The sequence below is a fragment of the Diadema setosum genome, chromosome 5 (genome assembly GCF_964275005.1).
Source record: "Diadema setosum chromosome 5, eeDiaSeto1, whole genome shotgun sequence".
Lineage (NCBI taxonomy): Eukaryota > Metazoa > Echinodermata > Echinoidea > Diadematoida > Diadematidae > Diadema > Diadema setosum.
This window is the reverse complement of record NC_092689.1, coordinates 45,784,903-45,799,968: the sequence shown is the minus strand read 5'-3', so window position 1 is coordinate 45,799,968 and position 15,066 is coordinate 45,784,903. Positions and strand designations below refer to the sequence as shown.

The following is a 15,066-nucleotide window of genomic DNA, read 5'->3' as shown; positions in this document are numbered from 1 at the left end:
TCGATTCTTAACACAAGCGCTCATTATACAGTTACTTAAATTATTACCAGCGAGCAGCATGTGTGCTCTTCAACAATATAACGTCTCCATCATGTGGCTTGTATTCCTCAGGAAGTGCCTAAGATTATGATGGAACAAAGATAATTGCATTCTCTCATCGCTGTAGAGTAAAGAAAATAAAAAAAGAAAAGAGTATTTACCCCAAACCAGATCGAAACCTTTTCTCAAAAGCAGAGCGGCATTACTTTAGAGACCTAATTGGATCCTGGTAGATTAATGCGTAGGCAAACATGAGATGCTCCAGTAGTCTTGCAAATTTAGATGATATTTAGTTGGCATGGAAACAAATGAGTTAGCGGAAAATGATAAATTTGTCTACCATGTGAAAGCAAATGAAGGCAAACTTCATTAGGGTGAGAGGGTATTTTCCACTTTGATGGAATACATCACATGAGACTCAATCCACCTTCATATCTCAACTCTGAAATGCCAAAATGCAAAATACTACTATAATGCATACAGAAAATAAGGATAGCCAAAAGATGAACAAAGCAAAACATACAGTATAATGTTCTCGCAGATTAGTTATGCTGCTCAGAGATATGTTCTGAGTAGTGGCACATAAATACTATTTGAAAATGAACTGATGAAATTCTGTAAATATTGGCGGTACTTGTTTATAACGATTCTCGTAACAAAGATTCTAAGCGATTGTTTCACCTGTTAGTCGCAAATACAAATGCAACTCGTGCAAATTTTCATTAACTCTGTTTTTATTATCATAACAAATCGACATAGGATTGTCGCTTGGATCCGAGGCAACTATTGAGAGTATGAAAAGCAGTTCCTCTTTGTATTACCTCAAATCTCAACTATATCTTTTACACGTTTGTATTCACGTGAATTAAGCTGCGTTACATTCTATTTTACTTACTTTCAATTTACTTCTTTCCTTTTATTTTTTATTACTTTCTTTCATACAAAGCATTCACGGACTTTGTCATAGATAACTTTTGACAAAAGTTTAGTATCAGTGTATTACTATTTCATGGAATGCCATGTGCTTCTTTAGATAAGTTCATTTGTAAAATGTGAAACAGCAAGATTTACATTCAAAAAGCGATCATTATGTTTATAATTCGCCTAGAAAAAGACAAAGGCATTCTAGTCACCAACACAAACAACAAAGCACACACAAGACCCCGAGAGGAAATGAAGGAAAGACCGTAGGGGAAGGCAAACAGCGGCAAGCCAAAATGTCGAATGTCAGCTTGAGGAGGCAACATGAGACTAAATTTGAGTGGTCTCTCTCCTGACTTCTCTTCGTCAAGCAAACATAGTCTACGTTTGTGTTGAGGGCGATACTTCGGGTCATTACTTCGAACTTTGAGCATATCTCTCTCCTGTTCCAGGTAGTCGCCCTTACCACTTCACTCCCCGCTCGATGAGCGGCGGAGACACCTCATGCAAAGTCGGGGATTCTACGACGTGCCTTGAACAAGGATGCCGAAAGTTCAGATACGGATATTTATGCCTTGCAACATCTTTTCTCTCCCCCCCCCCCCCCATCTCTCTCTTATTCTGTACACAACACTTCAGAATGCAGTTATTATGAAAGGTTAGAAGTTAATAAGCATCTCCATATTGCAACAATCGTGACTTATAAAGATCACAAAATGCATTTCTCTTCCTTTATGTAGAAAGTAATTATTTTTCTTTCCTTTGGTTACTCAAATTAGAAGTGATATTACCGATTTTCATCAGCCTGTATATATCGTGTCATGCTTGATGATGAATCACTAGTTTGTAGTTTGCTACATAACATAACTGTAATGATTGAAATGTTGGATGAAGAAACGTTAGTATTAGAACAACATAAATGAGTTAAGGTTTATAGATGTATGAGCTACCCTAATAATGACAATATAATGGAAATAGTACAGCATTCTTAATATACATTCACATCTACTTTTGATTAATGTATTGTCATAATTAACCACAGAATACTTTGAGAAAGTATATAACAGATTTCTTTTCCTATGTGATATCGAACAGTCTTGATGAAGGGTGAGATAAGTAGGTTGGATTTCTTACAAACCTCTTCCCGGCCTATAATACTTTAACGACATTCTGGAATAAAAATTGAGTGTCGGCATGGGATATGGTCGAGTATTCTCTCTAAGCCGTGTTGGAGCATGGATACATCGCATCATCGCTGTACTGTGCACTGTTTAGCATACAGTCATGTAGGCATTAAGTAGTCTCAGAAGCCCTCTTCTGGAAAGAAACATGGTAAACATTGGGCGAGGTGAGGGGAAAAAGACGACTTATGTTGGGAAGTAGGAGGTATCGAAACATTTCTACATGGTTTTGATAGAGTGACTGTGGCATCGTCTGAATGAGACAAGATCTTCACAACAGATAAACCATGCACTGCCATGATTGGTAAGTAGAATGCTAGCCATTCTCAATCTCACTGAAGGATTCAGAAAAGGACGAGAAAAAAAAATCTTGCCTCAAAGCGTCTCCTTGAAACAAACTTATTTAGGAATGCTGTCATGATCCGGGCCACATGTGACATAGACCACGTGATAAATTAAAGCCATCTGATTGGAGAGGAGTCCGTCCGAGTGGTGAGCTTTTCTGCAATAATGAGAAGGCGACTCGGTTCGTATGCACGATCACGGTCCTATACCATCGAGACATTGGAGAGCTCGACCTGAATAATATTTGATCTTAGCCGATACTCGGAAGAGAGTGAGAGAAGCTCGAAGCAGTGAATCTGTTTCCATTAGAGTGTCTGTTTATTTTCCATCGGAAGCTAGAGTGCCGACATGGGAGTGCTATCACGTAAGACACTGCGTATCACAGCTGGCAAAGTTTCACCTGGTTACCTAGTGTGTGATGGATAAATGCTACACATTTGAGGAATATGCGATGCATTTTAAAGTCGTATGCAGCCCGGGTGAAACATAACGCTAACATGCATGACGCGCTCTCAGACATCTGCTTAATGTTTGAATGCATGTTCCAATCGTGTAGAAGGTCGTCATATCTGATAATGAATCACACACACACACACACACACACACACACACACACGCACATACAGACACAGACAGAGAGAGAGAGAGAGAAAGAGAAAGAGAGAGAGAGACATACACAATGACGTTTCCCATCTTCAGTAATGGTTATCACTTATCACATAATAAAAGGTTAATCGTTGAAGTCCAAATACGTCGACATTGCTTTGTTTTGTTTGTTTACTTGTTGTTGTTGTTGTTAGGGTGGTTTACCCACTATATCTTTGACTCGTTACATAAGCCTTACTTATTTTGCTTTTACCTATTGATTAAAAACTCGACCCCTCAAACTTGCATTTTCTCTGCACTCAGATAATAATGACGTCACACGTGGTATTTTTCACACAAAAGTCTTTCTGTCAGTTTATATGGTTGCAATAGTAAAAACTACAGGATGGACGTAAATTATATAGAGTCGATGGTTTTAGTTAAATCAATTATCAGTTATAGTGATTCAACTTATTTCATTTATTTTCACTCCTAACGACAATGCAATTCGTATCAGTAACACATTTAAATATGCATAATTATTCAAAAATCAATAAACCATTGGAATAGAAAGCAATCTGAACGGGAATCCAATTTTATGCACTGACTTTTAAGCCTGAACAGGTAAAAAGTTGTTAGAAATGGAGGGGGCTGCTGCTAAGCAGGACTTATAATTTGCTGTTCCTTCATGAACGTCTAATCACGGAATTAACAAATCTGAGGGAAATTTCATTGAAAAAAAAGACAGGAAAAGCAAAGAAAATATGTCCCCGACACACACACACACACACACACACACACACACACACACGCACACACACACGAGGCAGCTCTCTTAAACAAGGAGATAAGAATGGTGGAAGGAATGACAGGAAGAGACTACGGGAAAGGGACGAAGGAAGAGGGGTTAAAGGTTAATACCCACCCACGCCGAGCACGACTCCAAGAAGATACCTATAGTTTGACATAAATCAATAGCTTTTAAGACCTTATAAAATAAGCTACGGAACTTTTGAGATGTACTGTGTTTTTGCCGAAAACAAAATGATTAAATGAAAATTGTTATAATATATTATGAACATTATAAACGTTCAATAGTCTTTAGTAAATAATCTTTTCAAACAAATAGTTTCGAGATAGAGGTTAACAGGGATTTTGGTCTATAAAATTGCAAACATCTTCCCTTCCCCTTGTCTTATTGACTAGAATTATCTTCGAAACTTCATGGCCTCAGGGTCATTACCATTACCTGAAGACATATCAGACACTTATACCAACGGATCAACAACAAAGTCATAATATTTTTTTTAATAACACTATTAAGGCCATCATGTCCAACCATCGCTTTTGATACTTATCAATTTTTGAACTGTATTTATTCATTCGTTCCTGTGTAAGGGAACAAGGAGGAGCTGGTATTAGGGGGTTTGTGACGTCATTAAGTTAGGATGTCTGGAAGTAAATGTTTTATGAATGCTGCTATGAGGACATTGAACTTGAGGAGTAAAAAAGATGAAAGAAAACAAAACCCTAATTGACTGTAGCAACAACAACAACAAAACACGAAAGATGTAATTTGCATGTTTTACAAGAAAGACGTCCAACGTTTGATGAAAAAATAAGATTCTGATTTAAAGAGTGGACAGTGACTTTAAAGGGGAGATAGCGACACACACTAAGACACACACACACACACACACACACACACGCACACGCTAACGAGTAAATGTTTATATGCCCACTGCGAATAGGATTTGCGCAGTCCTTTAACGCAGACCTACTTCCTAGATTTCATTACATGGTGGCGCCATCTCGACCATACTCACACACCGCCTCAGTCCAAGTCACTCTTGTTGCGGCCACGAAATGACCGACCTTTCATTGTACATATCATCGCACTCTGTAGACCCCATTCAATTATGCTTTTGTCCTTCCGCCATCTTCCATTGTGTGTCGGTTTTGCTTTCCCAGAAAGGAGCATGTATGCAGACTTTCAATATGAAATACGCTCTAAAGGGGGAAAACCACTTAGTGATACAGTGCTGCCGACATAAAACTGTTTGTATTACTAAGTGTTAATTACAATGCACAGGGTACCACTATAGATAGTGTTTGCTTTTTGTCTGTAATGTATGCGGGAAGGATTCATAGTGAAATTACGTATAAAAAAAGGTTCATCATCATGATTTTCCGAAGACGTTAGTTTGATTTAGTTTACCAAACGAAAGGTGGGAGAGGGTTATGAACTTTATCTTCATCACAACGTGATTAATGATATTAATATGACTATGACGAGTATAGGTCATACAACCATTTACAATGTTAAGATAATGAAGAATCATTCGAAGGATTCGAAGGATACACTCGCATTTCTCAGGAATTATCCAGAACTATCCCACAATGCAAGTTTTACGAAAGCCGCCGTCTTAATTGATAAGTAAAAATATTAAAGTAGTTCTCCTCGAACCATTTCCCATTTGACATGACAAGACCGAAATGATCTTCTTCGAGATCTAGATACCTGAGTTTAAAGAATTAGATGGTTTGATTATAGCCACTGATGCATTATCCTTCTTGATGTTTCCTTCGACAAAGAACGAGAATTACATAGCTTTTTTCCCGGAACACCAACGTGATGTCTGTCACTTGAAATTGGACATCGCGGCAAAACAGGAAATATATGATTTTGTAAATCTGACAAAGTTGGATCCACTTTGTTTACCAATGTGTGCTAATATTTCGGAAATCTATAACCTTATAGAGGAATGTAAACTATGCAATGGCCAGTGTTGGCACAATTGCATCAGTAAATTAGCCAGTGTACTTAAACATGATGTCATTTAACAAAAACATTTATGATTGATTTACATAAACACGAACAAGTAAAATAACATGATTACAACACACTTTTGTGTTTTCTTGGAGCATAACGATTTATTCAGTTACACTAAAAAGATGCACATTAAATAGAACACAATATGTAAAGGGAATGTAATAGTTTCGCATACCAACACAACGGTAGTGGAGGTTAGCCCATTATCTCAAATGAATAACTTTCTACTCGTTAAAAAAAAAGAAAAACAACAATTGCACCGTTACAGCAGAAGTATGAGCACACCATGCTCCTATGGTAAGGAAAACAACTGTTTCCTTCTATTACCAGTTACAGAGTAACTTCATTTACAGGAAAGCTGTGAATACATCAGACATTTACTTAACTTGAAATTTCATAGAGCAAATGAAATACAAGTTTTAAAAAAGCATTCGGCAAAATGATGACTTAAACCACACTTATGTGAAGAGTGTTATTTGGTAGATATGAAGAACGACATAATGCTTCGACTTCAGACTAGGATACCCATCCCATGGAGATCAACTCGCTGAGTTTAATTCCCACGTCACGGGTTATATGTTAGAACACGATACTAAAGGTTGTATCAGGTACCTTGATTACGGTCATCAGCTTTCAAGATGATTTTATTTTATAGATTAGTCAACTTTTTCATTCCAGATGTTATTCTGCAACACTGCAATTTAGGTAAACTAATAAATAATGGAATGTGGAACAAAAACGATACTCGTCGCAACCTCATGTGGGGAAGAAGAACACATTAATATCATTACAACTGGTACCTTGTTAAAATTTCTTAGCTCAAGCGTGGAAGTGTGGAATTTCTAATAAAAATTATGTCTCAGCTCTAGGTCTGTATGTTTCATATGAAGTTACATTTATTCATATGACGTGATAAGTTGCCGTTATAACAATTTTGCCGAGGAATGCTATTCGGCGGTAAAATCTAAATAATTCTAAGGAATTCAGACAGTACAAATGAAATGTAGATTGATACTAAGTTAAAACATATTCATACCAAATCAATAGCAATCATTGATATCATTCATCTTACCTGACCTCATAAGATAAACCATCATAAGTAAGCATTCATATAGGAATGAGTAAAGTTAAGTCATTCTAAGAGCTGTTTCATGTATTTCAGCCAAATACTACAAAACCACACGTAGTCCGTACATGATGTGATAAAATGATGTATCCACATTCTTGATAACTCGATTAGAATTGAACTTGATATTTCATGTTATTGATTTTTTTTTCCAGTAATATAGGGTGCAAGCTCCGTGGTCTTGATTGGGTTGAAAGTGGTCAGTATTGGTCTTAAATTTGGAGACATTTGATGTGTGCATTGAGACTATACGACTTCTGTACCTCAAAGTTCTGGCATGGATGCACAAGATATCGGCGGAAGAGATGCAGAGCTTCAGCTAATTAGTCCTCTTAAATAGTTAATGTCACTCCTTGGCGGTGTGTCTGTATAGTGAATCTAAAATGCTATCTTTGAAAATCATTAAAGACTTTGAGCGGTGGGGAAATATGGAGAACGTCGTGAGAATTCGTTTAGTCTGCCGGTAAATCACTTAGGCAAAGAATATGACCGAGTTTACGATATTGCATCATGGGTCTAATGGCTGTACCTTGCCTGCGCAGCGAGTTTTGGCACGCAATATCAGGCTGGCAAGCGATCTTCACCATGGTGTTATGTTGTCAAGGCATGGCTAATTACCTAGGCCACCGTAAATGCAATGTCGTGCTTGTCGCTAAAAGTACATTCATGTAGTGCTCAGTATCATCGCGTCTTCTCTAGAGTTTGAGACTATGATTGAACAAAACATGGGGTATGTAAAACTGAGTTCATGAGACATAGTCCGCGTGATAAAGATAAACATTAGATCAAACCACGATGGATATCTTAAATCGTCAAACAAACAACAAAGATACTCGCTTTTGTCATTTGGAAATTCTGCATTAAATATTTTGCGAAGTACTTTGAATTCATTATCGCTGTTATTCACAGTAGATGTTTTGCATAAAATTTTGTTGATGTTTCTATCAGTAAGTATTTAGTGTCAGTCTTCCTGCTCAGATAATGAGCTGTAATCCTGTTGTCTAGCTACAACCTTGTGAACATATGGAATCTTGGCCTTTTTACCACTATCTGTCCGTGAGCCAGCATAACCGTTGATATTGTCGCTTGACTCTGACTTTTCCATCTCAAAGGCTCCATCTAGCCTTCCGTTGCCGAGTTTCTCCATGCCAAAGCCATCGTACTGAGTGTACGACTTACCGCTGCCATCCTGCTGGTTACGTTTGTATTCGTCCTTGACGGCCTGGTAAAGCCCTGTGGCTGGTTCCTCTGTAAGAAGAATGGTATCCTCATGGGACTGAGGCTTCATGTCATAGACTTTGCGAAGAAGGAACAGCATTGGCACGTACGCGAGGGTGAAGACCCCAATGATCACATTGAGGTTGAGGAAACCCACGCCTTGAACAATCTGGCCGGCAAGGATAGGGCCGATGGCATAAGCTAGCGAGTATGATATGTCGGCGATGGCGTAGACACTCCCATAGACAGGATTGTGGCGAACATCGACAAGGTAGCCCAGAATAGGGAGAAGAGCAGTGTCCACCAAGGCAATACCGAAGCAGATGCCGCAGAGAGGGAGGATTAATACACCGAAAGTTTTGCAGAACGGGACAATGAATGTACTTAATCCAATAATGGCCATACCAATAGCAGCCATCAACCACTGCTGATGGGGTGATCGAGCCGCAAGTTTCACTGTGATGATAACACCGATGACATGTGGGAAGAATGCTGGTAACCAGATGATTCCAGTCTGCCAACTGACTGCCTGCATGGTGTCCTCCATCCAAAGGGACATGGTGGGTTCCAGGAACGCTAATGCGACGTTTGACATGGATAACGCCCCAGCCGCAACGGCAATATAGGGATCCAGGATCAACTTGTAGATTGGTGTTCCCCTCGGCATTTGCCATCTTCTCTCTGCGTATGGTTTCACAACGAAGAGCAACATAAAACCATCGGAAAGAGATATTAAAGCAAGAATCATAAAAGGAACAACCTTTCCTGCGAACTCGTAGAGAATACCTCCAAAAGGTGGCGCTACAAGACACCCAAAGGAAATGAATGCCAACGCTATTCCTAGCGCACGGCTTCGCTCCTCCTCCGAGGTAAATCTATCTGCAATCATGGCTAAGCCTGAAGTATCCGCAAAGGCAGATCCAACTCCCTGTAAACTTCGAGCGAAGAAGAGCACCCCGTAATTCTTTCCGAATGCGAAAACAGTAGTCGCAATGAACATAACCACCAATCCTATCATCATTGGGATGTCGTATCCTATCTTGTCGATCAAAGTGCCCGAAAAAGGATTTATAAACAGCTGGACAATAGCCTTGGAGGCAAAGAGAATTCCAATGGCAACGTCTTCGTTTTTATACTCTACCGATGTATCTTGGGTAGAATTGGACCAGTTGCCGTAGATGGACTCGTTGTACTTCGCTTGGCTTGTGGTTTCTACCTCCCAGGCTCCTATTGACCGAAGATAGTCAGGGATGATAGGAACTATCACCATATAGAGCATATTGTCCAACAGTAGAGCTATGCACACAATCACCAAGATAAATCTTTTCTGAGTCACCGGGTTCTTGATCCTGGTCTTGGCTGTTCCGATAAACTCCGTCATCCGTTCCTTGGTATCATCCATGTTGAACGCTGGTATCGTTGGCATCTGCATGGTTGGTTGTGGTTTAGAGATCTAGTAGATGAATCAGACTACCTTGTGCTACTTCCCGCCTTCTGTGCGCCCGGGTTGCCCCTTGAACAGTGGATATTTAAAACCTGGAAGCACAAAAGAAACAAAGATAGGAGCTCCCGATTAGCTTGGACTCAAAGATTGATTATTTATTCAAACTGCTCTCCATAGACAGAAAATCTTTGCATTCATGACTAACCTTTTTTTTTGCCATAAAAGCTTTGATTTCTTTTGTTTATTCATGCTATCGCCAATTAGGCGTTTCATTTTCTTTTCTTTTCCTGTCAGACTTTGGTTCTTTCATAATACCAAAAATATCCACTGTTCAATGGAGGTCAAACCTGCCGAGAGAAGCTCACATTTGATAGCACTGGATTTTTTAAACTCTTTCACCAAACCCCTTTAATGTGATAATGTGTTAAAATGGAGTGCTCTGAAAGGGCTGTAGCATTGTGGCATTATTTGTCACATGAAAAGATGCACGACGCATTGTGGATATACATACACCAAGAGGTGAATGAAATAGACAACGAAACAGTGCAGAGGTTGAATCAAAGGGTGAGGTGGAAGATACTGTGAAGGGATTAAATACACAGTGAAGGTGGTGAAGAAAATATACTACAAGCGTGCAGGTGTTTAATATGTATAAAAACTCCCTCTGAGCTCACAGGTACCAAAGAACAAAGTGAAGTGGAGTAGTTTTTAACGACTGATTATAGTCTTTACAAAGAATAAGGAACAAATCTTAAAAATAAATAAAGTTTATAGAAATTGTTCCATTAAAATAACAATCAATGATAGACGAGGGGCTCTCTCTGTGAGTGCGTGATGAGCCTCATTAAAGAATAATGAAGCAAATCTATAAATTAGCCATATTCAAGAAACGGGCAGTTAAGGTTGTGGCCAGAAACCATGAAAAGTTTGTCCTGAATACAGGTCGCTGCAGACGTGATGGAAACACCGTAACATGCACCAAGGGTCAACGTTCATTTATGTAGTCTATGAGCATATTCTTAACGATTCCTTTACACGGTGTCTATTCCGTGCAGGGAAGAGGCAGAAATATTCTGCAAAAGTGTATATCAAGATACTTCTCCAAAAATGCAATGAATAGTTAGCAAAGCAGCAGGCGCGAGAAAGCAGGCTAGCGCGGAGATTGGGTTACCCGTCCGAGAGTCGACGAGTGGTGACACAAATGCCGTCGATATGCCACTCGAAATCTCTTACAGCCATTGCTGCCTTTCGTCTTCAAGTTCTCGTTTAAAGTGCATGATATCACCGGCCAGAAGTCGGACGTGTTAACTACACATCGTTATCAAATCCTTATGTTCGTCATGTATGCATTAGAAAACTTTTCTGATATGCGCCAGTTATGTCTATTATAGATATTACTTAACTTAGGAGTTCGAACGTTAATCAATTTCTAATAGATATGAAATCACTTTTCGCTCTTTATTTGGCCCCTGTCTGTAGCTTGTGAGGACTTTTAGGGCACTCTCACTGAAAGCGATGGTGGTAATACCTACACTGTTGTACTTTCTTTCTACAACATAGTTGAATCTTGTAGATGTAAAGATGTATTTACATCATAATATTGATCGGGGTGAAAGACACGAGTGATATGTTTCCAAACCTTTACCACGAGCCAAAATCAAGAAACATCACTAAAACATTCTGAGACTAAACAAGAGTTACGATATATTTCAGTTCGTGTGTCATGACAGGGTAATGAGCTAATTCGGTGATCCGAAGCACCAGGGGATAACCCCCCCACCCCCACCCCCACCCCCAAAAAAAGAAGATAACATAAGTATCTAAAGGTTTATCGATCTTAGGTTAGACAAACAAGCACACAACCGAGCAAAAAGACATGCAAACTCTGTGCGTGTCATGTTGGTAACCCCGACGATTTTCTGATAGTCATGTGAGGTGACTATCCCCTGACGCCCAACCTAGGGAGGATGAGAACTGTTGGCCATTTTGTGCCACAAGTATCGTCTTCCAATACCGGAGTGATAGGTATACAGATAGCCTCAGGCTTGAAATGGTGACACCACGAGGCGTGCTACTGGGTTAAGGATGCATTAAACTTGTCTCATATTACGTCATCATATTACCTTGACCACACAAAAATACCTTGGAAGGTAACACTCTGTATGGAGTCAGTCTCTTTGGAAGTCTTTGTCTTTGTTTTTGTTTTTTATTTTTTATTTTCCTTGGACAAATACTTGGTACTCTTAGGCCTTCATAGCATATAACGTTAAGCACTTGTATAATGGCGACTGCAGAGCGCAACACTCGTTACTCATAATAACGTTTAGCATAATCATACGATGTAATCAAAGACGGGCAACACAGTCTGTCAACTTTTCCTCTTTGTATTGCCTCTTCTTCGGTCATGTGTGTATCATCATTATCATTATCATTATAATACTAATCGTTCGGAGAACGACAAAAATGAATAATGATGAGTGTACTACCACATATTTTATCATTTTTTCAAGCAATGCTTACAACGGCGGCCCTCTGCATAATCGCTTCTTAACTACAATAAGTTTGTTATTGTAATCCCTGCTGCATAGACATGCATACTGTATATCATTAATTTCCTGTTATATCGTTGTTTATGCAAGTCAAACGACTCTGTTTTAAATTTACTTTGTATATTTCCCACATGTTCATTATTATGTAACTTATGTATATTGATTTGCAGAAAATAAAGTACTTATCAAACAACAACAACAACATATACCTTCCACACACAATCGTCATTTTCTTTCGACGTTTTGAGACGGTATGTCTTGGCCTCCTTGTTGGGTGAGGTACTTGTTTTGGGTAAGAGTCAGGACTTATGGGGATGGAAAACTATAATATAGCACACTGAAAACACAAACTGGTTTTAATTTGGAATGAGATTATCTCTACTTTATGCGTTTCGTCATGTCTTCCAGCCACCGACAGAGGTAACCGCCATCTTTCTCACTTCTTAATTCCTCCTAGCAATGATACCAAGTCTAACAGCCTAATTTACCACATGAATAATGCCCATGATTTAATGAAGAAGGGTAGGCAAACTTGCCCAAATTACACGCCTACTCGCCTGCCTGCCCTGCTCGCTAAATTGGGTAACCCCCAGGAGTTCTTGCAGAGGCATTTCGGCGCTCTTAATAGATATCTCGCCTCAAGCTGATCTCTGAGTCTGCCGTCTGCGACGAGAGAGAGGTGTCATCTTGCCTTTCCAAGCAGAAGACGATATTTGGAAAAGAGTATTTTCACGCTTCATTTATCGTGAAATTTCCGGGATGGTGGCGTAATATTTAAGCTCTCAGATCCCTCACATACCATAAGGAAGAAGAAGTTGGAAGGAAAAGAGAGTAAGATAAGCCAGCTTCGTCTTAATGTATCCGACTTTGTCTAAGCATTTTACTTCAGTAGAATGATTCTTGATTTCCGGTTTACACTGAAATGTTCAATTGCAAACGTCCTTAATGCCATCTCCCCCCCCCCCCCTCTCTGTCTCTGTCTCTCTCTCCCTCTCTCTCTCTCTCTCTCTCTCTCTCTCTCTCAGTCCTCAGTTTTCTCTCCCTTCTTTCTATCTCTCTAGGCATCTGTATTCATTATTTTCTATATTCATATGTACGTGCTTGCAATGAATCTATGTGTATTGGCTATGCCGTTTGTAGGAATACCTTCGCACGGACTCACACATGCAAGTCTTTTTATCTATTCATAATATATCCTTGGCTTTCAATAGGAGTTGTCTTGACAGCTCAGTCTCATATCAGAAGATAATGGACAAATGGAAATAAGGCAGAGAGAGGGATTCCAAAGATACTTCTTATTAGATTTAAAAAAAAGTCTCACTTATCATATCATATTTTCGTGCAACACTTACCAATATGTTTTTTTTTTCTTCCAGAAGAGTTTGTCTTTCAGCTAAATCTTAGTTTTCATAAAGAATTACCAAGCTCTGTCATGTGGAGGGTTGCGAGTATCATTCTGCAAAACAAAATAAAAACAGACACATACTCATCAAGTCTAATGACCAGATGTACTCATTCATTTGAAAATAATTTGTGATATGTGCATTTTTCACCTTTTTAAGAGAACACCGACAGGCTCATCATTCATTTTTGCACCTCATTTTGAAAGTGCTTAGTACTAATGTTCTTACAAGATAATTCTATTTTACACCGGGTTACTGCTGGCAAGAAGAATAAACATCATTCTAGTGGCACGTATACCGGCATCCGTCGACAAATATCTGAAATCTTTAAAGTTTGCCGATAGCAGTTGAAGAGGGCCTTCTGTGTGATCGATCAATCGATCGAGAGTTAGCTCGGCCATCAGAGAAAGCGCGCGAGAGAAAGAGCGCCTTGTGAAGAGCTCTAGACAGGTGCGCATTGATTAGGTGTACATGGACAAAGCGGTTCGAGAAGTGTGGCTGAGTGAACGAGGTAGTGGCTTCTCGGTTTCTGGACGAAGGGTCGGGGTTCCACATGTTTTAGGCCAAATAGGTGTCTTGGTAGTTTTGCCACACCGTATTTTCACAACACATACATCTTGAGTATTTAAAAAAATCTTAGTAGTAGTAGTAGTAGTAGTAGTAGTAGTAGTTGTTGTTGTTGTTGTTGTTGTTGTTGTTCTTGTTGCTGTTGTTGACCATCCAAAATTATTAAATACTCTGAGGTTAACAGAAACGGCTTTTCTGCAGTAACTAGATATGGTTGACTTCCTAACCTAATAGAAAATTTTCATGACCAATTATGGTTGTGGAAGGTAAGTTAGAAAGTAGCATCCATAGCTGAACCGACGCCTATGTGTAGTGATGTCTGGATAATGACAGTCCTGCAGGCCCACACTGAGAGTCAATAAATATGTCGCCAATGAATTTGTGAAATGTCAGGGCCATTAAAGTCAAATATAAAAGGTAGACAATGTGTATATCTGTTATGCATCACGACTATGCCCCCCTGAATATAAAAAATATTCGAAGGTCAATTTCATAACGAAATCCTCGTCAATAATTACGCCTTTGTTTTATTTACTCTTAACAAGAGCTTTCAAAGTCTTACCAAATTTATTTTTTGATCACGATTAGCACTGTCAGGCAATGTTCTACATTTTGTCCAATTCATCATAAAGTTAACGCAGAACGCTTTAGATAGATCATTGTAGCCATAAGGATTGATTTGGATGGATGGAAGATTTCAGATGACATTTTGGCGCCGCTTCACTTAAGATATTTCCGTACATACAATGACATAAGTTTGCAATCATTCCGGCCTTTTGCGATCTTACAACCGTCCTTTAAAGAGGCTATGTTTCTCGAAGTGGCAGGCACCAAAATAAGGGCTGCATTGGCAAT

At 39.2% G+C, this 15,066-nt stretch overlaps 1 protein-coding gene across 1 annotated transcript; it reads right to left on the bottom strand.

Moving 5' to 3' along the window:
- Window positions 1-7,991: 7,991 nt before the first annotated feature.
- LOC140228360 (probable vesicular acetylcholine transporter-B) lies at window positions 7,992-9,680 on the bottom strand. Its single transcript, XM_072308587.1, has one exon. The coding sequence runs from the start codon at window positions 9,678-9,680 to the stop codon at window positions 7,992-7,994; it is 1,689 nt and encodes a 562-aa protein (XP_072164688.1).
- Window positions 9,681-15,066: the final 5,386 nt, after the last annotated feature.